The 22,991-nt window shown below is 31.2% G+C and overlaps 2 protein-coding genes, 1 long non-coding RNA gene and 1 pseudogene across 13 annotated transcripts; 2 read left to right on the top strand and 2 right to left on the bottom strand.

The window, feature by feature from the left end:
* The first annotated feature begins 140 nt into the window (after positions 1–140).
* Positions 141–1,833, top strand: LOC118646295 (annotated as a pseudogene).
* A 331-nt stretch (positions 1,834–2,164) lies between these two features.
* Positions 2,165–7,088, bottom strand: LOC118646299. Of its 10 annotated transcripts, none has more exons than XR_004963842.1 (7): positions 6,970–7,088; positions 4,133–4,291; positions 3,862–3,925; positions 3,564–3,712; positions 3,235–3,464; positions 2,848–3,145; positions 2,165–2,726 (listed from the first exon to the last, which is right to left on the bottom strand). It is a non-coding gene; the product is annotated as an uncharacterized LOC118646299 (long non-coding RNA). The 10 variants fall into 10 exon arrangements; XR_004963845.1 differs by lacking the exon at positions 6,970–7,088 and adding an exon at positions 6,204–6,339; XR_004963844.1 differs by lacking the exon at positions 6,970–7,088 and adding an exon at positions 5,358–5,494.
* LOC105833158 lies at positions 7,013–16,080 on the top strand. The gene is made up of 5 exons (XM_036288882.1): positions 7,013–7,144; positions 10,757–11,106; positions 12,050–12,210; positions 14,504–14,688; positions 15,353–16,080. The coding sequence occupies exons 1-5, from the start codon at positions 7,040–7,042 to the stop codon at positions 15,647–15,649; spliced, it is 1,098 nt and encodes a 365-aa protein (XP_036144775.1). The 5' UTR covers positions 7,013–7,039; the 3' UTR covers positions 15,650–16,080.
* LOC105833157 (general transcription factor 3C polypeptide 5) lies at positions 15,936–19,656 on the bottom strand. 2 transcript variants are annotated; one of them, XM_012674663.3, is made up of 7 exons: positions 19,228–19,656; positions 18,586–18,741; positions 17,924–18,497; positions 17,253–17,828; positions 16,946–17,154; positions 16,392–16,575; positions 15,936–16,320 (listed from the first exon to the last, which is right to left on the bottom strand). In XM_012674663.3, exons 1-7 carry the CDS (start codon positions 19,402–19,404, stop codon positions 16,166–16,168), a joined length of 2,031 nt encoding a protein of 676 aa, XP_012530117.2. In that variant the 5' UTR covers positions 19,405–19,656; the 3' UTR covers positions 15,936–16,165. The 2 variants fall into 2 exon arrangements, with proteins under 2 accessions (XP_012530117.2, XP_012530118.2); XM_012674664.3 differs by having other exon boundaries at positions 19,252–19,653.
* Positions 19,657–22,991: the final 3,335 nt, after the last annotated feature.

Here is a 22,991-nt window from a genome sequence, read left to right as displayed (position 1 = left end):
CAATAAAGTTATACAGCTCGTCTCAACAGGCAACATGTTTTCGAGATTAAATATTTAAAATTGTTATCATCTGTTGAAATATTGCTGAAATTATTATGATAGTAGTAAGAAAGATAATAATTGCTTTTTCTTTCAGTAATATGCCTTCTTACAAGTTGACTTATTTCCATCTCGCCCGCATTGGCCGAGCCAATTCGCTTCTTGTTGAATTATGCTGGGATTGAGTTAGTTTGTGGATGAACGTATCGATAAAATTGATTGGCCAAAACTTAAACCGAGTACGTACATTGGATTAATGCTAATAATAATTGTATAAAGCTTGTCATAGTTATTTAAATGGGTCTTATAATTGTTCCTGAAAAAATTTTGTTTACATCAGCCAAATTCAAATTTACAAACACAGAAAAATAATTTTAGTCTTAATTTTAACTGTAATTATTAATTATCAAAAGATTTTTAATGAAAATGTATAGATACAATTGCTGCATTTGTGTTATCACAATAATACATTTATATATAATAACAATCCAGATAGGTTCTCTACTATAAATCCTATTCTAACAATATGTTGCATTCACGTTGCTTAAAATCATTTTTCAGCTATGCCATTTGGTAAAGTACCCGTGCTCGAAGTAGACGGAAGGAAGATTGATCAGTCCATAGCTATCTGCCGTTACTTGGCGAAACAATGTGGTCTTGCTGGCAAAGATGATTGGGGGGCTTTGCTAATTGACGTGGCTGTTGATACGATACATGATTTACGCACCAGTAAGTAATAGATAATACTTTGCTTATACAATATTTATCCAATTCTTATTTACCAGAAAAACAGATATTTACTCTTAAAAAAGATTTAAATCGTGATTAAAAAATTTGTAATTTATAAAGTTAATTATAAAACACTCGTCGATTATCAACGTGGGTTCAATTATATCTGTGTACATACATATTAATCTTTCTAAATTATAATATTTATGATGAAATTTTAATTGGCACACACTTGGCAACAATGAAAAATACAAAAATTTTCACCCTTTGCACTAAAAAAACTCAAATTTAATAGGATTTAACGTATGCGCATTTAATTAATATGTATGTAGTGAGTTTGTGTAATATACACTTGATAACTGTCAAAAATAATTGTGTTAACTTAGCTATAATATTTTATTTACAAACAGAATTAAATAACAGAAAAGAAATGTTTCTACAATTTGTGCTATATATAATAAATTCAGTCCATTAAAATTTTTAATTTACTATCATATATTTTTTCTTGTTTTTATTAGATATCGCTGCTCTCTCCTATGAAAAAAATGAAGAGGCTAAAGCAGAGAAACTTAAAGCTGCCAAGGAGTTGGAAGGACAGTGCCGTTTTATTTGGAGCGTTTGGACGCTCGGGTGCAGAAGAATGATGGTTATTTTGTCGGCGGTGCTCTGTCGTGGACCGATTTCACCTTCGTTGGTCTTTTGGACTACATGAACCAACACGATGAAAGGGAATATCATTGAAAAAGTATGAAAATCTGAAACAACTGCAAAAGACAGTCGAAGAAGTATCGGCCATGGCTTGAAAAGCGTCCGCCGAGTAATTTTTGACAGAGTTGATGATTGTTCATTGATGTTTTATTCGAATAATATATACATTTTTTTATTTGTACGTAATGTATATCTATGTAAGAGAAAGGCATACATGTACATAATATATTTATAAACTGTGCATTGTAGACTTTGCACTCTAATTGTTACTCTTATTGTTATGCGACAAAAAATGGATATGTAAAAAATATTGTGAAATTATTTCTAATTAAATCTAAAAAACATTTATTTACTGTACTTTTTTGCATTTGCAGTATTTCCCTTTCCGTTTAATTTAATTACCATAAAAATTTACTATATTCTATATTTTTTAATTTTTATGTTTCTAACTTTAAATAACGCAAATAAAATATACATATGATAGACATATGAAAAATATGGAAAAGATAATTGAAACACGTAAAGAAAGTTAGCATATTTTATTAGCATGTTCATATTTTTTTGTATATATTTTTCAAGTAATTGTTATTTAATCGGGCTGAAAATTGTTCCTGAAAAAAATCTTGTTTACATCAGCCAAATTCAAATTTAGAACACAGAAAAATTTTAGTCTTAATTTTAACTGGAATTATTAATTACCAAAAGATTTTTAATGAATATGTATATATACAATTGCTACAAATTTTATCACTATAACACACTTATATATAATGACAATCCAGATAGGTTCTCTACTATAAATCTTATTCTAACAATATTATGTTGCATTCATGTGGCTTAAAATCATTTTTCAGCTATGCCATTTGGCAAAGTACCTGTACTTGAAGTGGATGGAAAAAGAGCAAATCAATCCGTATAGCTATCTGCCTGTTTTCTCATAACTGCTACGCGTTGCACGTATATTACGTAGAAAATGTATAATAAATAAAGAAATATCTTGTATTCTTTGCAAATTTTTTTTTTATTTAAACGTCCGCACGACGATATCTGTTTACGTTCTATTACACACATGTATCGTTCAAATAAAAAGGCGAAATCAAGAATAGAACTCTGGTTTCCGAGGTTTTAATAAGAGCGCGCGGTATCGGTCGATTTATTTGAAACTCCAAAGTTTTTGGATCGGATATGTGAACTGCCGGCACATCTTCTATTTCGTATCCCAATTTGTCCGCTACATTCTCACGTGAGCACTGTAAGTTAATTTAACGCAAGTTAGAACACACTGTATCGAGATAAAATAATAAATTATCAAAAATGGTGTTTTTATGCGCAAAACTTTTTATTTTCCAAACTTTCGTGCATGAAACATACCAAAGAGAAAGTCCTGCCTGGGCCATTTCTATTCGAATCAAGTCAGTCAACTTGTTTAGCGAAAACTGCTTATCTCGATTAAATGGTTTGAACTGTATTTTTGATGGTGTCTAGCATCATATAGAAATGGACCTTTAATTGCATCCAAATCATGAGTGCCAATAGAGACCAGACTATGTCTTCTTCCTATATTTTGATGCAACTTTTCTTGACGATTAATAAAACTATTGTAAGAATCTTGCGTCAAAGTAACGTCTCTCAAAATTGAAACAACCAAATGTCCACTTATTTTTAAGAACTGAAACAATGAGATGAGATATAATTTTTTACATTAATCAAATTATTCAATGCTAATCAAGACGTAATTTTAAAAAGAATTACACATACTTCTTGAAGTCATTATAATCTTTTCCATTCCTTTGGTTTTATTGCCATATAATGTGGGATGAACATCCTGTTTAGAAAAAAGACTTTATATATATGCATTCAGCCATAGGTGGAGGAACATTTAAAAAGTGAAATTTAAAGAGTCCTGGCACACATCCTTTACGCAGTTCTTGTGTAATGTGCATTATGTGTTTTGCTTTTTATTACCAATTACAGTTCTTTTGTATGTTCTACAAAAAGTAAATCAATAAGATATTTAAATGTATTATCTTTAAATATATTTAAGGAATGAGTTTTTTTATCTGAACTATAAATTGTATAATATTTACTTATTCAAAGATATAAGTAGTCCAGTACTTAGGCTCCAAGCACAACAGATAATATCTGTTGGCAGGCGTGTCAATCTTGTAGATAATTTCTTCGGACGCATGTATACCTTGGTCAAAACTACTCTTGCTATCATTTGCTTTTTCATTGTCTATTCATAGAAAAAAAAAACAAGTAATTATTGTACAGTTTAATGCAAGTATAATTATTCTTATTTTCTGTTAAGAGTGTTTCATATAATGCAAATATTTCATATAATGACTTTTTACTTCTATCACAGTAACATGCCATACTATGTACCTTCAAACAAACACACCCCTTCTCTATTCGCTTCATTGACACTCAGTCAGAGCGTGATGTTTGTCTAATATGTAAAATGAGCATAAATCTTTTTTAGCGAGTTTTGTGCAAGTCCTTAAGTGTCGAGGTATAAAATATATTTGGTTAATTTATGTATACCAAATCCCGTCTTAGCAATAACTCAAATAAATAAATTTTATTCCCTACAAGAGTCAACCTTACTGATATTACAATTTAGAATTTAATTAATAAAAAATAGAATGTAACTTACAATATGTTTTACCCAATGTTTTGAACAGCAAGTCACGTTTTATTGCAATAGTCGGTATCTTTGTATCAAGGCAATCTCAGGACAAGTAGATAAACTTTCAATATTTTGTCGATTTTCTTTTAACATGGAAATGTCAGGTTTCTCGTTGAATTACTCCAGCTGTAATTAATAATTGCAATAAATTTTTACATCAGAGAATACCGCTAAAACATGGAGTACACCTAATTGAAAGTATATTTTCTTTCCCAGTGTGCATTTTAAATAAATCTTTATATTTTCTAACAAGTTCTAATAATTAAGTTGTAAGATGCAGCCAGTGGCGGCGAGCGGAGGCGAGCGACCCAGCGACCATTGCATAAAGAGTAGAGGAAGGAGCATTTGCAGGATTTTTGAGAGTGGGAGATACCGACTGCGTTCTACGTCACACTTAGTTCATAATGGTGGACTTGAACGTCATCTCACGGATATAAGGATAGCGTGTAAAAGTTCGTTATACATACGTACGTACACGTATACTATATTACTTATGACGTAGTTAGTTCATATAGTTAGTTCGATTTTGGCTTCACTTTTTCGAGCAAATGCTCCTTCCTCTACTCTTTATGCTATATGAGCAACTGACCGAACCGAGTCAGCGTCAACGGACTACGGAGTATGGAGTTGCGGTTACGGAGTTAGTGGATGGCCGCTATTCTGGTGTAGAGCATTTCGCTGCATTTCGTTCTCGCCGCTCGGTCGCTCTCTCTCTCTCTCTCTCTCTCTCTCTCTCTCTCTCTCTCTCTCTCTCTCTCTCTCTCTCTCTCTCGTGTGTGGTTGTTCCGTTGACAGTGGCTGACAACTATAACGCGCGACTTGGACGCTCCCGCGGCTCCGGTGCAAATCGATCGCGGGTGCCGCACAAAGGAGATCTCGTGGACCGCTATCTGTGCTGTGATCTCGACTATCTCGAGTCGAATCGCAATAGGATCGTCGAAACACCAGCCGAAGTCGTGAACTACTAGGTTTATTTCCGCGCGCGCGCCAGTGATTTTTTCTTTCGTCGAGAGCGCGGACACGGACCGTATAGTTCGCGTTGGGAAATCTGCTGCGACCCCAATCAGGTTAAAAGGTGCTCTCTCTCTCTCTCTCTCTCTCTCTCTCTCTCTCTCTCTCTCTCTCTCTCTCTCCCTCCCTCTCCCCCCTCCCCCCTCTCTCTCTCTCTCTCTCTCTCAAAGGCCTGATTTACCGTTTGTTGTCGCGAATATACGCGAGGAGAGTACCTTCAGCTTGCTACTTTCAGAACATTTTTCGATAATCGGAATACCGTACATCGCGTAGTATCATGTCTCTCTCTTTCTCTCTCTCTCTCTCTCTCTGTTTTTCGTGTGCGCCTCTTTTCTCGCAGATGCAGTTTATACATGCATGCATATGCGCGTATATTGTACTCGCCATGCTAAAAGTGTACTGTAAAGAGACTTCTAACGATCAGCAGGGAAATGCAGGTTTCTTTGAAAACATTTTCTCGCTAATAACATACTAAGAATACAGAAAGGAAAACGATCATTACTGCTTCCTTACACTGTACTTTTTAATATTATTCGAGATGTATGTGAGTATATATAGATGAATGTGTACCTGGATTGTACCACTCTCTTAATTGCAATGCCGTAAAAAATGACATGAATCGTTTGAATAAAAATATAATATTGTAGTAGGGTAAAGACAATTTTAATATTTTCTGTGTAATTTACTCGCAATGCTGTGATTATTTTCCGTTATTTCCTAAAAATCATAAGTTGAAACTTTCAAAATTATAGTAAAAAAATCTGTCTTTTTCCGTAGGTTTTTTAATACAAGTTTTTTATGTTTATTAAAAAAAAACAGATAATTGCGGACGATATATAGATACAATATTTACCATACAGTGTGCAATCTTTTTATTAAATATACGCATGCACGAAGTGACACAAAAGGCACTCTTTCTCATGGTAAAATTTTAAACTAACGCATTTGCCAGTATGAAACGATGAAGCAATAATTTGGAAATTGACGATTTAAAAGCAGTGGAGCACACGAAATCACTTTTCCCTACCTGAGTTCTCAAGCAAATCGCGCAGTTTATAGTTCATTAAATTAAAGCATTTCTGGCTAAAAAGTAAAATGAAAATTTTTATGAAATCTCGTGCAGTAGGATCTTAACGAGCAAAACGGCCACGTTCTTCAATCTCTTTATCATTCATTAAGTTTTTTTTGTAGATCGTGTGGACTGAAGATCGCCAATTAGTCGAATAGTCGAAGACAGCAAGCAAGGGCGACGTGTGCGCGATTATGTTACGAGAGGTTTACGCCGTGATGGCAAGAACTAGTACATTATTTTTACACGATGCCGCCGCTCCCATGTGAGATAGCGGAATACTGTGGAACCGGAGGCTGTGTTAAGAGTGCGTTAACACGCAGTGATATTCGGCGCGCGGAGAGAAAGGATCTAGTTTCGTGACGTTACAGACCAGCGGCCAGCGGCCGTAGTGCGGAGTGCGAGTGCCGTACGGTTCAATAGACGGTAACGGTCTTGAGTGGTTTATACTCGTCTCTCTCTTTCTCTCTCTCTCTCTCTCTCTCTCTCTCTCTTTATTTCTCTCCATTGCCATATTTCACGTTACATTTTCCAATTGTGCTTTGATCAGTGAAAGAAAAGTGGGGAGAGATGGCGAAGGTAATAAAGGAGAAAGGAACGTCGTGCACGTTGTATCTTCGCGGGCGATAGAATAAGACGAGGACGAAACAATACGGAAGAATAGAAGAAAGATCCAGGTGAAAAGATTACGTTGTGAAACGGATAAGTATATATTATATCCTACGTTGTGACGTGAGTGACTGCGAGGAGACCATCACCAACATCGCCATCAGACCAATGCTCAGGATCGTACAATGGCCGAAGCCCTGTCCTACCCGAGAGTCCCAAGACCCGTGAGCCTCGTTGCCCTCGATGGTGCTGCTGCAAATAATGTCAGGAGTAACGCTGACCAAATACAGGTACTTACTGTTTCATTTCTTCTTTTGATACGTCATGCACTCAAATAATCGAGTGTGGGTTTGCACTTTTTTTTCAGCTGTATAATACAATTTTTGAATACAAAATTCAATTGTCTATTAGAAAAGCTCGAAACATGTAATCTTTGCGCGGATCAGAATAATAAAAATCTGCGATCACGCAAATGCCAAATGAGTTTTCTATTTATAACAGTTATATTTAAACCTTTTATTATTTATCCATGTGGTGTATTCTTTTCAAGTTTATTTTGACGTCTAAGAAAATTATATACATACAGTTTTACTTACAAAATGGTACTTGTGTTTTGCCATGAGTATTTTTATTTTTATGTATCTTTTTTTATGATGAAAGTATCAAATCGATTTCTACAAATTTTTCATTGTATTTGACTAATGAACATTCGATTTTTTAAAACTATAACAAAAGTTACAAATAATTAGAATTAAAAGAAAAGCTAATCATTTTTTATTTATAATTAATATGCAATGAAGAAACTTATTTAAAAAAGACACTGATCAAAATGTAGTTATTAAGAAAGAGGAAAGATATAATTTGAATATATTTGAATATATTTGACCTCGTGATGAGAAAAAGTAACACGAATACATGTAGAGTTTTGCTCCTTAATTTCGAAACTTATTACTTTTAACTTTTTAAGCTGTGCTGTTCAATATTCTATTAATTTTATTAAAAATTATTAGATATATTAGATATGACTTTAAATGTAAAATGGAGCAAATAAAAATTATTTATTAATTCATGAGAAAACTATAACGACACTGAAAAATATTCTATTTTAAAATAATAAAAAATTAGAAAATTATTTTTTGTTGGCACTGAATCTGTGAAGCTCAGTAATACTTTTCTAATACGTTTTTATTTAAATATCAATAAATAAACTTTCCTACGTACAAAATAAGTGTGTACAAATATATTAGGCTGGTAGATAGTATTTCGTATTTTATGCAAAAAGAAAATAAATATTTTTCACAAAAAGCATTTTTATTTTAATCATCAATGTAGTCTCCATCTCGTTTAATAACCGCCTTGATCTACAAGCTTAAAAATTTCGTCTTTGAAAAAGGCATAGCCCTAGAATTAAAGAAGAAGCTCCAACTCTCTTAGACGACTCAAAGTATCAATTTTTTGACGAACCTGATAGTAATTTGAAGGTACAAAAGTTAGACAAAGTTAATTAATAAATATTATTCAAACATTATTTTCTAGCACATAAAAAGATAGTGTTTGAATTTTTTTTGCAATTAAGGCCCAGGTAGCAAGGTGACGTCTAATTGACGGCATTTTTTGGTCATTTTATGACGAACCAGACGTCATAATGTCGAGATAAAATGACGTCTAAATGTCGTAAAACTGACATACATTTGTCTCATCTTAACGACGTCATATATTGACGTCAAAAATACGTCATTATTTTCATATTATTGACGTCATTTTCAAGAAGCTAGTATCGTACATTTGACGGTATTTTATTGTTATTTTTATGAAAAAACATAGGTTTTTAGGTTACATTTAATAAAGACGACATTTTAACGTCATTTTTATGACTATCCCAGGTAGTAAAAGCCGTTATTTTGACGTTTTAGAAAATATTTCGGGTACATGTCCTATATATGCAGTACTTGCATTATGAAAATATCGAAATAACATAATTATAATGTAAAAAAAAATCTACGTTGTTTCTCAACAAGCATCACGACCCACCACACCATAGTCACGTTTGGAATTGCCTAACTTCCGCGGTCACCCATCCAACTCTGAACCGCCGTCGACGTTGCTTGACTTCGAAGATCGTACGCTACTTAGCTCTTTGTGATGATCCATGAACACTTGATGATCATGAATACATATTTGTTATAGATCAGTTCAATAGATGCGAGAAACATGAAACTTGTAGTTAACTAATATTTTGATAAATAAATATAAATTTATAGTTTTTTTCCTGATTTTTACATATGCAAAATAACATGTGGAATAACTTATAGAAATATGTTTTTGCTCTGTTCTTTTGATAAAGCTAAATTATACCTCAGACAAAACGCAATATTTATAAAATATTTATAAAATATTTATAATATTTATTTAAATATTTTATAAATATTTATCTAAATATTTTATAAATATTTTTGTGGTCTTAGATTTGACAAATCATAAAGATTTATCATAAATATTATAAAAATATTTATGAAATATTTATAAATATTTACAAAATATTACTTATACAAATCTTTATCTTTTATTTATCATAAATATTATATAAAGTATTTAATTTATATTTTAACATGTTGAATAAAGATTTTTTTTTCGTATATATAAAATATGTGTAAAATATTTATATAATATTTTGAAAAAATAAATATTAATAAATATTAATAAATATTTATCATAAATATTATGTGCTGCCTGGGATGATTCTAAAATATTGATAGTATTAATTATATAAAATATTATATTAATTTTAATAATGTTGTTTATTAACCAATCTTTAAATAATGATAGTTATAGGTAGCAAGGTGTCGTCCACTAGACCTCAATAATTTGTCATTTGAGGTCAAATCGTCAATTATTACAAAGAATTATAGTTAACGTCAGTAATTAGTCACTAATAAAATCTTATTAATACGTCGTAAAATGATCAATTAACTGACGTTGTTAATTAGTCAAGAATATGACGTCGGAAATACGTTGTAGGATGGATAAATGACTGACGTAATTAATAGGTCAAAAAATGACGTTACTATTACGTTTTAATTTGGTAACATGACGTCTGCGACCTTAAATGACGCATTATTGACGTCGTATTAACGTCACCTTGCTACCTGGGGGGTGTATCGGACATACAATCTTATACAAAAGTGCATGAAATTTGAAATACTTAAATATCTACGCCTAACGCATAGTAAATCTAGATGTAAGAAACTTGAACGATAGTTGGAGTCTTATTTTTACTTTTCAAAGGTATTTTTCACGTATTTGCGGTTTTCTTCACTTATGAGTTTAAACTTTTGACAGTGAAAATGCACAATTATCTCAAGTTATATTTTATTTCTTTAAAACGGTGTAGTGAAGACAATTGAAATTTGGCAGATATTTTCATCTATTTATATACTAGATGTGCAAAAAAATTCAAAACACTGGTACTATTTCTTCTATATTTTTTTAGTTGTTTCATCCGTCAAGATCGTCTTTTTCCATAAGATAGAAAAGGATACCATGTAAAATCAGTGAAAATTAAAATAGTTATAACTCAGCAACCATTTAGTGGATGCGTTTTCAATTTTTTGCAGTACATTAGGGAAACTAAGAGAACAATTTCACAAATTTTTAGCAACTTTGTACCATTTTGAACTTCAGTCCGATACATCCTTAAGCGAATAAGTTTACATGCTCTAAGAAAAAAAGTCCGCGCGCGCGCGTGTATAATCAAAATTTCAAAACTATAAGATATTATAATTTAATATTAATATTATCTATCTGACAATTTAACAAGAAAAAGTTGACGATCGTAATAAAAATCACAACCATATCTATATCGAATTGAGTTTGTTGCAATTTATAGTTTGTTTACGTTTTAGGAAACTCGAGATAACGCTCGGTCCTTCACATCGACGGAGGCGCAGACGGAGCTAGCGCTTCAGAACGGACCGGTGGGCCACCAAGCCGAGGAAGTTTTCAATGGCATTCGAGACGCGCGTAGACGAGAGCGACGGATACGCAGACAGCACCGTCGCGCTCTGAGATCTTGCTCCATACCGACGTATCCTCCCACCACGCCGGGTTGCCAGACGGCTTCAACCGCACCGGGAGTACCGCTAGTACCACCCGCTCGAGGTTTCCTTCACCCTCCGCCCCCACACTTGAGTCTCAGAGGCCTCAGTCTTGGTTTACCCTTTCCCGTATCTACTAGTGTGTCTGCTTTCGGCAGGTGAGCCTTAATATTTTTTTCTTAGGTGAAAATGTTTTCGAAATACGATTTTTTATGAAATTCACGCGGCATTTGATTGTCCGCTATGTGGTTACATAAAGTAATTATTTTTTGTCCACTCTGTGAAAAATTTTTTTTTGAATAAGAACTTGTTAAAAAAAGATTTTGAGGTTTGAACGATAAAACAAAAAATAGACGTTCTTTTGTTGATTTGACTGGCAAATTTTTTTATTTGTTAATAGTTACACTACAGCGGTTTGAGTATTTTTAACCTAAGGTTCAGATCCTTATCAAGTACGAATGATTACATCAGTTTGAAAATTCTCAACAGAAATATTAATGTTCGGTGAGTCTGTACCAACAGATTACTGATTTACTACAAACGAAATTTTTATACGAATGTTTAAAAGCGAGTAAAATTCTGTATAGGCTCACAAACTTACATGTTACTGGTGTCAAAATATGTATGCAAAATATAAAATTTCTTCATGGAGTTAAAATTCGTAAAATAAAACGCCAATTTTCACGCACCATTTGGACAGTTAAGTTATAACCTTGTACAACTGATATTTTGTATCGAAATGTAGACAATAGAGATAAGATAATATAATCCGTTATACAGACTTAATAATTCTATTATAAACAGAGTTTAAATTTTCGGTATTTTTTTGTAGGTTAATGATGTTAGATTCTTTTTTGATAAGGAACATTTCTGCTCTATTTTTCTCTTTATTCTCTTTTCAACATAAAAAATTTATAATTCTGACCATTTAAAGTTGCGATTACTTATATGTTTAAAGATACAAAAAGTTGTATTTTGTCCTTTGTATTATAATACTATTCAGCTTTATTGGTGTTAACAATGTCGCGATCGTGTTACATAATTCTCACGAGTACATATATTTTGCCATTCATCAAAGAATGCTCATTTTTTGCATTGCAGAGACACAGTACCAAAACAATGTTGTGGTTTGGGTTCTCCACCAGTACGTTGGTCCATACTGGGTGTCGGCTTCGTAGGTTTAGTCTGTGCCGGTGCAGGCACTCTTCTTGGTGCTCTCAAAGCTTCCGGTCGTGATCATCTCCTAGGAATATTTATGTCCGGTAAACAAATATATTTTTTCTTATTCATGTTAATCAGAAAGGATAGCAATTAAAAATAATTTTATATGTTGAAAAAAGTTATAATATTTTATGTAATTGTACGAAGAAAAATTTTTTACGATATAATCAAATTTTATTGATTTTATTCGTTAACATATAACGGTATGTTAACTTTTTTAAATGTTTAAATTTTTTGGAAAAATCTTTGAATAATAATTTTGATTTTTTATTCTATTAGACACCACAGACGCGCGCTTTGCATTTGCTACTTAACTTTTTATTTTTTACTTTTTAAAAATAAATTACAACGATAATTGTATAGATAACTTTCTATACAAATTTGACAGCTGTGAAAATTCAATCGTAATGACAGCTACTCTCGCAACACGAAGTAAGCGCAGCAAGAATCGGCGTCGCAGAAAAGAGGCAACATAAACTTCGATACATTTGATATACGCGGGTATCGATGTTACATGCACTTTTTAAAAAAGGACTTCGCGCGCGCTTGTATTACCTAAAGTACCTAAACTGTCAAATTACAACTCTCACAACACGAAGTGAGTCAAGCGAGAAAACTAATCAGCATCACGGAAAAGCGGCAACAGTACGGCACGATCAAACGCGCACTTCTCACGTCTACACGGCCCTTTTTATTATGGAAAAAAATATGCACGTAATTTATTGTTTTCTAATTTGACTGGATTCCTTCTTGTCTGTTTCTGAGATTCAAATAATTTTCCATAAAGAAAAAATTGTAAAAGAAAAAATAAAAAATAAATATCTTATCTACCAGTTACCGTTTGCAGAAAAACAAACTTTTAAAATTATTGTTATAAGCTCTTGTTATAGTCCGAAACTGCTAAAGAGCAGATAGATGTAATATGTATATTGTTGTGGTGATCGATTGCACAAGGCGTGAAGCAAGATATCGTGAGAGAGACAGGAGAGAATAGGGAAACTTGCGCGAGCTCACAACAGTTACTTTCTAAAGTAGGGATGTAAGCTGCGACCCGCTCAGAATGCTCTCACGCAAAAGAAATGCTACTTAAGGTGCAAATTCATGATGCGAATATTCGTTGCGAATGGTAGGTCACGTGGGCATTCGTAATTCGCTGCGAGCAACGAATATTCGAAAAATTAAGATTGCAGCACCTACAATAATTCAACCAGAAATACAAATTCCAAAAAGAAACGAAATAAGTCAATTTTGTTTGTTTGGTGAGTGAAAAATTAAGGAAACTTGATTCCAAGACAGCTAGTACAGCAATGTTCAAATTGTATGAACTGTTATATAAAATTGAAAATGATTTAAGTTATTAATTATTTTCATTATTTCATTATTATCATTATTTCTATATTAATAAAAAATAATAAAAATATATCATTTATTTTTAATATGAGCGTTACAAACTATCATGTCTATGGACAATATAATTATGACAGACATATGTGTAGTTTTGTATATAACTGCATGTACATTGACTGTTTTTGTAATAAATGTTCATTTTTACTGTGTAAAACTTGTATTTATAATATTTTTTGAATAGAAAAAAAACAAAAATTATGATTTCTAAAAAATATATTTTAATCATAAAAGAATAACCGTATGCAAATACAAAATAATTTCTACTGCCTCTAATTTCTATTGCCTCTTTCTAGTACTGGAGTGGTTTCCTGCATTTAAATTTTCCATAATTTAGGAGACTGTACCTAGTTAAACAGACTAATTATACTTAATAAATATTTAAAAAAATATTTAAACTATTGTTTATTAGTTCGATATTTATTTACTTTTATTTTACTTATAGTTGTTTACACTTAACGTGTTATTCGTGATTTCACATTCGTCAATTTCGTAACTATTCGCAACTGTTCGCAACTGCTTGCAATTCGCAGTTCGCAGTGAATTATTCGCAGCATGAAAAAGCGCCTTTACAGAGATTGACGTTGTATACCTACACAAGCAAAAACCGTGAGATCGAGGAAATAATGGCTCGAGGAACAAATGGAAGCATAAATAGACAAACGAATAGATGTCGCTATTTTCTTGGCTAATTGACATTTACCTGTTTATTTTTGTTCTATTTTATGTACAAAGTAACGTACAACTTATGTCTTAGTTATCTAGACTATTATAGACTGATAAATGATTATTAATAAGATTATTAACAACTTCTCTAGTAGCTAATTAATAGCTTGAATAGCTTTCAATTGTTCAAAAATAAGATTATTTTACTTGTCCTGTTTCTCAAATGACCGGTTTCTCAATTATGGTATGCATATTTTATTACAGGTATAGGAGTTCTCTTGGTATTGGTGAGTGCAGTGGCGTGGCGACTAACTAATCAAGATTATTGTGGCAGTTTATTCGGTTTCACTAGCATTTCCGGTAGAATACCCCCCTCGAGACCGATACATCCATATGCTGCCATGATCTATCCTGAATTTCAATTTAGAACACCACCACCAAGTTATCAGGTATACATTTAAGCGATATTTTTTTAATTGAATATTCTTAACATGACGTTGTTGCTTTTACTGTTGATTTAAACATATTTAAAAACATATTCATTAACTTTAGAATCAAATTTTTCTCAATAATTTTCAAGTTGTAAGCAATTAAGAGAGAGAAAGGGGGGGGGAGGGTCTTTGTGAATTTTATTTCAAAAACTAACTTTCTAAATTTCATAGAATGAAAAAATTGTACAAGATCAATTTTCATTCTATAGGAGAAAATGTTCACTCTATAAAAATGAATAAAAGAATTTTAACTTTTATTAGAGTAGTAAACCACTCGAAAAATTATACAAGCTGAATTTTTACTCTTTTAGAGTTTTGCTTTATTTTATGAGATTTACAGAATACATTTTTTAATTACTTTCAAGTAGAATTTACTTTAATAGAATTTTAATTTGCTTAATTATAAATCATTATTTGTAATTTTATAATTATTTTATAAACATCATCTTTCCTAGAGATCCTAAAATAAGTCTAAATTTTACTTGACTGATTAATCAGTTTTTGTGTCAAATATCTATGATAAACAATTTCACATCTTTTAGAAGTCATCATTTCTTCAGTTTTATAAAATCGTCTAAATCTCTGAAACATTTATATAATACGTAAACCGTATATTTTACAGGCTAGTATGCAAGAATATAGACTTCGATTGTTGCTATTGGACCGATTGCAGCCTACATCGTCACCACCGCCGACTTACAGATCGAATGCGGGAAGTATCGTAGCAGCGGCTACAGCGAGAGAGAGTCGACCGCCAAGTTATTGCGCCGATTCTACTGTTACGCCTAACATCACCTTAGTATCCTCGAAGAAAGACGCGAATCTCGTTAGAATCGTCCAAACTGAATCCGAACCGGTTATCCTCAGTGGCGATCAAACGCCACCAGTAGCCGCTGTCGAAGTATTGGCGCATCTTTAGATTAAGCGACAGATTTTTATTTATGGCTGGCCATTTCTTTTGAAGTTTAAAGTGATGATGTACCTAGAGTAGATAGTATTTTTATGTAAATTATTTTTTGGCATAAGAGGAAAAAGACGGAGACAAAGCTCACAGACGCCATGTATGCCTTCACACCTCAATTTTCAGATCGAACGCATCGTGTGTAGATATTTATTTATCATAATTCGCAGCTGTGTACAGTCGAGTAGATGATGTATATAAGTTTACATGTAATTCCGAAATGAAGAAATTCTATGATTATTAGTTGAGAGTAATGGTATTTTATATTTATTTTAACATATGTTACATACATATAAATTTATTTGTAACACTTCTCTTATATGCAATGCCTTGTAAACACATGTTAAGTATTGGAAAATTACATTTTAATATTTTCAAAGAAAGAAAAATATATCAAATTTGTAATTAGAATTTATTTTTTACTTTCATAATTATAACTTTTATCATTTTAGATTCAAGCTTTACAGTGTTCATTTATTGATCATGTTCTGTTAATTTTGAAGTAGAAGGAACATCTGCCTGAATTTCTGTAGAATTTGTTGTAATCTTTTTTGTTTTTTTATTAATCATTTTATTGTATCTTAATCTAATGCCATGTTTTTTTCGTTTTCGTGGTAGCGATGTTGGGTCTGTAATAAAGACATAAGTTTATCCTCAATAAATAATTTTATTTTTAAGGAACTGTCGAATCTATACGTACGATCCTCGGGAATATTCATCCTTTTTCTTAAAACAGCCCGTACTTGTTTATTTAAAATCTCTCTACACTGCACATCAAAACCAGGTGGCAACCATCCTCTCTTTTCGTGACATCTTGCACCAGGTAAAGGATCTGGAAGTTTTGCCAGCATTTCCTGTATTTCTGCCACTAAGACGTCGCAATACTAACAACAAAATAAGTGAAACAATTTATAATAGTGCTCGGAATCATTATAATTGAATAGACAGAATTATACAAATTTCAGAATTAATAATCAGAATTTTAACTAAAATTGTTCTGAATTGTTTGAGTTATATTCGAACAGGCTTCTGAATCATGCGCATATCACATAATTTGGTGAAAAACGGTTTCAAAAAAGCGATTAGAATATGATTTATAACATTATTGGGTAACACTAATGAATTTGAATACTTTTACTTGCAACTAATCAATTATATAATTTTTCGAATCCTTCATGTGCTTTAATTTACAATATTATCTTAATCAATACTTTTATAACATACTAATTTTATTTTTAAAAACTATTGACAAACCTGATAAAACATTTGCCGGGAAGGAGGTACCATACCCTCACGATATATATACACATTTTCATATAAATGTCGCTCTTTCTTTGAATGTTGTTCCTGACTCAATGTAGCGGTAAGTACCGCAGGTTTCTGTTTAGAAACGGGTGCTGATTTATATGGTAATGTATAATTTGAATAATTTCTCTTACATCTGACTGTCGAACCTAATCCATCTACAGATCACAGAAATTAGATTTATAGAATATATTTTATATTAAATAAAATATTTTAGATATATATACCTTTAATGTTCAAAAACAATATGACTTACGCATAGCTTTTAATCTATAATCCAACGTCTGATATTTTCTCGCATTAATATCTTTCCTTGGATCGTAACCCAGTTTCACCCACATAATTCTCCATGGTCCAGTCATAAAATAATACGCTACCGATGGTAATAATATTTTGAGCTGTTCAGATGAAAATTGTGTCTTATACATAATGGCATTTTTCGACCAGATTGGACGCTCTTCAAAGAGCTGACACACTCGTTTTAAGTGCGTATCCCGAAGAAATTTTACTTTCATCGCTGTTTCAATGCCTTTTGGTGCCGCGGCGGGTACTTCAGACGTAGAAAAATATATGTAATTAGGAAACCCTGCTTTGCCCTTCTTATTTCTGCCAATTACATTCTCCAGATTTGAATCTATTTCTGTTTTTGGTATGTACTGTTGTATAGTATCCATTCTGCTGAAAACAGCTGGTGGTAAAAAATAAGGTACATCATTTTTTAACCAAGATTTAGAAGGAATGCCCGTTGGATAAATCAAGTCGTATATGCATTCCAATTTCTTTGGATTTGATCTGCTCTGTGTCAATGGTACATATTGAAAATCGCATAAATCTGGAAAAGGAAGATATTAATTACAATATGAGCATTATAGTAGGAGAAAAATTAATGTACATACTAATTACATAATATATAATTTATATACATACTAGTAAATTTGAATTCAGTCTCTATTCTTCCTAATATTTTTAGATATGGCACTTGATAATCTGTCTCCTGAGATAAATGTTCATATTTATTGTGAAAAATAGATGTGGTTTTTTTCCTTTCTAATAAATTCTTGTCCATACATATATTATGTAAATTTGTATTATCTATAGCAGATTCCTTCTCAGCTGTTTCTTCACTATTACAATGTGGAGAGTTTATGTCGCAATCTTTTTTCTGGTTAAGCAAATTGCCAACACTAATATTGCCTTTATGATTATTCTCTTTTTCCACAATATTAAATGCTGTATTAATCTGTTCATTTTTTGAGTAAGATGTATTAAGATCTTCATTACTGATGCCAGTAGTAATGCTAGCTTTCAAGTTTGTAATATCCACAGATTTTGGTTGTATGAGCTCCATGGTAGCATTTTTGACTCGTGTTGCCTTATTCTTTTTTATTCTGACTCTGAGCAAGAAACCATTTGTACTATGTCTATCTCCACAAGTAGGTTTGCAATAATAATCATCAGGTCTAAACCGCAGTTCCAACCTTCTGTTAGGAACATCGACAGTCTGTTCAATAATCAGACACATTAACTAATCATATAATATGATTAAACCAATTAAATTATAAAATATAATATTCATTGTTGTGTTTTACCATAGAAATAGAACTAATGCCACCCAATGTTTCAATAGCTTTATCAACGTTGATTACATTTCCTGGATATTTGACACATATCAGTTTTCTGTCAAGTCTGTGCCCAGAAATTATTGGACCTGCATATATGCCATCTTGTGGGTTATTTGTCTTCATCTATAATAAAATATATAGATTCTATATACAATTCATACATAATTGATAATATCACACAAATCTAGTTCTAAGATTTACAAGTATAAAAAATATACACCAAGATTAAAGTTAATCTTAGTGGAAATGTATGTAAGTTGTAAAAAATTCAATGTCAAAAATTTAATTTATTATTAATGTATAAAGCTACATATTAACTTTAATTTTTATATTCAATTTTTATGAAAATATAGTCAGTCAATACAAGTTTATGTAAAAATAGATTTGGAAAGTAGAAATTATTTCAATAAATTTTGTAATCTTCAAAAACATTATTTTTAATTCTGAATTACGTCTTTCTTTCAGTGCAGAACATTTTGTCATTATTTTTGAAATCTTTGTTTTTATACAAAATGGAATCAAATCCCGAACAGAAAATTATAATAAAATCAAGATAACATCAAATAAATACTTAAAATTCAAGTTGATTAGATCAAAGCAAACATTCACCATATAAAGCCAATTTAGACATACGTTAACATTGTTTTCCGGCAATTCAGTAAATGAATCGTCGCTGTCTATTTCATGACAATAATCATCTACGTTGAAGTCCGTATCCTTGTCGTCTTGTTTATCGGACATCTCGGTATCACTCGGATCACTCATTTCGCTCATCATACTATTCATTTATTTATTTCTTTAAGTTCTTAAACACACATCTTTCTTTCGAACGCTGTACTATGCGTAACCTGGCATAACCCAATGACAGCAAGTCTGTTCGTTTTCACTACAATAGTAGCCACCAACACACATAATAAAGGCTGCTTTCCTTTTAGGGAACACAATTGACACAAGCATCGTTCCATCTTTTTTTTATGTTCAATGAGTAACAGATAGAACGATACTTGTGTCGATTATGTTCACTAAGGCCGGATCTACAATAATCGCAAGCAGCTAGTTGCGACTTGACATCCAATAGGCGCTTAGTTTCTAGTTAAAGCTCGACATTTATTGGGTGTTGCAAATTGCAACTGGCGACTGCAATTAATGTAGAACGGGCTTTACATCCACGTTTGGCGCTGATGCTAGTCAAATATCGGTCGCACGAAAAAGGCCGCGGTGGCCGCTCTCAGGTTCCTCTCTGATGGTAATAGCACACCTTAAGGCCATTGCACGTATATTTCCTTAATCGTAATCGTAAGATTTTGACCAATCATTGCTCAATATGCTTGTTAATTCAGTCGGTTACGACTAATTTGACCAAATATTGCTCAAATTAGTCGTAACCGACTGAATTAACTAATCGCATGGCTCAATTTCTTACGATTACGATTAAGAAAATGTACGTGCAATGGTCTTTACTTTCTTTCCACCATGGAATAAACAATAAAGCTGTCTGCTGTTATTGACAATGGATAATCGAATTTTATAACAGACAATTCGTGTAATAGAATGTATAAAAAATAAAAAAGGTTAAAACAATTAAATTACAGAGCTTATGTTGAATTATATTTATATTTAATGATTTTCAAGGTATACACATTAAAAAATGCGATTGTACTTTGGAATAAAAGGAATGCTTCCGCGCTTTTAATAATTAGCTAAAGCCCGCGCCTGTGATGTCTAAATATTAAAAAAAATTATTTTATATTTTATTGTAATAAAAAATAATGTATGTATTCGTATCATATGAATACATACATCATTTTTTATTACAATTTCAAGATAATGTTAATCTCTTTTACAAAAAAAGTTTAAATATTTTAAAAACGTTATTTCTTGCATATTATTTTACTGATCTGTATTGGTAAAGTTTGGGACATCGTTTGCAGCATCCAGAAATATAAAAAGAAACATTTTAATTGTGATTGAAACTAATTTAATTAATAAAAATATTTTTGTAAACAAATGTAATAATTATACATTAATTAAAGTGACATTATAAATGTAAAAATTAATAATTAAAATTGTAAAAAGTTAGGCTATATACGATAAATATTTTGAAAACTTAATAATATCTCAGGTAGAACACAAAATCACAATAACATCATAATGATGTCATTGTGATTTTATTTGTCACTTATAAGTACATAAAAGGTACTCTTATGACATCATCATGATGTCATTAAGTGACAAATGACATTATTGTGACTTCTGTGTTCTATCTGGGATACTATATATATATATATATATAATATAGTATTATTAAGTTAGATAGAGATTACACTATTTAAAAAATTAAAAAGATAAAATTAGACATGACATTGAGAAATATTTGTCAATCACTTTTAATTCAACTAGATGAATTAAAGACGGCATTACTAAAATATAGACATAAATGTTTAAAAATGTAATCATGTCTTTTGCTTTGATAGAATGAAATTATGCAAGAATCCATAAGATATGTCCAATCGTCTGTTATCTTTTGTCGTAATAATTTGTAAAATCGTGTAACATACATGTACTACTAATATTTAATGAAATATTTAACAAATATCTAATAAACCTGTTTTATCTAATAATACAAAATAATTTCTAGTAACATTTTCAAATCATGTATAAAATTAAACACTATTAAGATACAAATTTGTTTCCCTAAAATTTTTTAACAAGTTTACTTTTTCTATAAGAATAAATATCAAAATCTTAATTTTATTATGTTTATATTTTTAAATAACACTAATTTTAAATGTTATTAAAGTAAAAATGAATATATAAGATATAGTCTGTATCTTTTTAGAAAATACTGTGTTATATTCTCCAAATAGTCATAGTATGTTAAAGGAGCCATCAATTTCTCGTTAAATTCCAATTAAATCGACATATTCCTCTTATACTTTCAGCCGAGTGTAATAAAGTGGGTTAGATGGCTTTGTACAAGCATATAATTTCTTGAAACAGTAGCGATAACAGGTATCTATTAAATATTCATGCTATAAGTCGATCAGTCTTACATTGCCAGCGCCTTGTGGACTTCATACTAAAGTGATACCTTGAAAATGATACTTATATACCTCTAGAATAATTAATATTTATGTTTTGATTATGTTAAAGTGTAGCCAAGAAAATGGCTACGTTAGGAAACGACTGTCGAAGAATGACTCATGATGGAAATTTTAGAAAAGATGCAACCGTTATTGGGAATAGTATTACATAATAAATCGGCTTGTCAAACTGATAAGGACAGACTTATGAATATTACGGTTGAAAATCCATTTATGTGCAATCCATACATATACAGACTTATAAATATTACGGTTGAAAATCCATTTATGTGCAGTCCATACATATACAACAAAGTATAAAAACTATGAATTTGAATAAATTTTATTGCAATTATAATTTTAGATTCTTAACATAAAGATTGTTTTTAAGTAAATCTAACTACGTAACAAATACTGTAAAACAATTTGTAAACATATATGTTACAAAAGTGAAAATAAACATTTTATTATAATAAAAATTAATTGAATATAAAAAATAAAGATATAATGTAAAATGCTAGTATTTTATTACAAAAAATACGCACATTACGTATATTGACACTCATTCATTAATATAAAATTTTATTAAGGTTTTTTTATAAAATTATGATATCTACAAAAAATACATAATGCATATCATAGCATTTGTTATTTTACATATTGATTGGAATTTACTGCCTATATTACTGCCACATATCTTCTGTCTGAAAGTGTTATGGGAAATAATTTATTATTATTTTTTGTTATAATAAATATAATATGTATTTTGATAATTATCTATAAACCATAGCGAATACCGTATGTCGAATGTCAGTCAAGTGCACACGTGGTTAATTTTTAAAATTTTTTTCTCTTGGAAACAAGACTTTATGCGAAAAAAATTTATTCTGACACTCTCTCTTTCCGGTAAAATATAGTTAAGTGATGCAAGTTTATTTTTTCTGTTTAAAATTTAAAAAATTATATATAGTGTTTAGGTTTAGGTTTAGGTTTACTTGTCATCCCATAGTATCATTCCAGATAGCACAGAGAATTCAAAAAGAATTCATAATTGATGACATACAATTGAGTTCTTTTTGAACTCTCTGTGCTATCTGGGATGATATCACTGTATAAAATAATGTCTTATTCAAAAATAATGTTTTGCATTCACGAGATTTTATCGTGAATTCTGTTTTGCAAAAATCTCGGATTGGATCGTGGCCAATACTTTTCAGTGCGATATTGAAAATAAAACTATGAAATCTTGTATGCCTCTGAATCCGATAACAATTAGCAGAAGAAATAAAT

This window comes from Monomorium pharaonis, chromosome 6, assembly GCF_013373865.1.
Source record: "Monomorium pharaonis isolate MP-MQ-018 chromosome 6, ASM1337386v2, whole genome shotgun sequence".
In the NCBI taxonomy this organism is placed as follows: domain Eukaryota; kingdom Metazoa; phylum Arthropoda; class Insecta; order Hymenoptera; family Formicidae; genus Monomorium; species Monomorium pharaonis.
Note: the sequence above shows the minus strand (reverse complement) of the source record. Positions and strands in the feature narration are given on the sequence as shown.

What these genes read in the sequence shown, in the direction of transcription:
- LOC105833158 (XM_036288882.1), top strand. Translation starts at nt 7,040, where the DNA reads ATGGCCGAAGCCCTGTCCTACCCGAGAGTCCCAAGACCCGTGAGCCTC. An exon ending in GTAACGCTGACCAAATACAG is followed by an intron (nt 7,145 to 10,756) that starts GTACTTACTGTT and finishes TTTACGTTTTAG; the next exon opens with GAAACTCGAGATAACGCTCG. An exon ending in CCTAGGAATATTTATGTCCG is followed by an intron (nt 12,211 to 14,503) that starts GTAAACAAATAT and finishes ATTTTATTACAG; the next exon opens with GTATAGGAGTTCTCTTGGTA.
- LOC105833157 (XM_012674663.3), bottom strand. Translation starts at nt 19,404, where the DNA reads ATGAATAGTATGATGAGCGAAATGAGTGATCCGAGTGATACCGAGATG. An exon ending in TTATAGATTAAAAGCTATGC is followed by an intron (nt 17,155 to 17,252) that starts GTAAGTCATATT and finishes TGTGATCTGTAG; the next exon opens with ATGGATTAGGTTCGACAGTC. An exon ending in GATGAATATTCCCGAGGATC is followed by an intron (nt 16,321 to 16,391) that starts GTACGTATAGAT and finishes TCTTTATTACAG; the next exon opens with ACCCAACATCGCTACCACGA.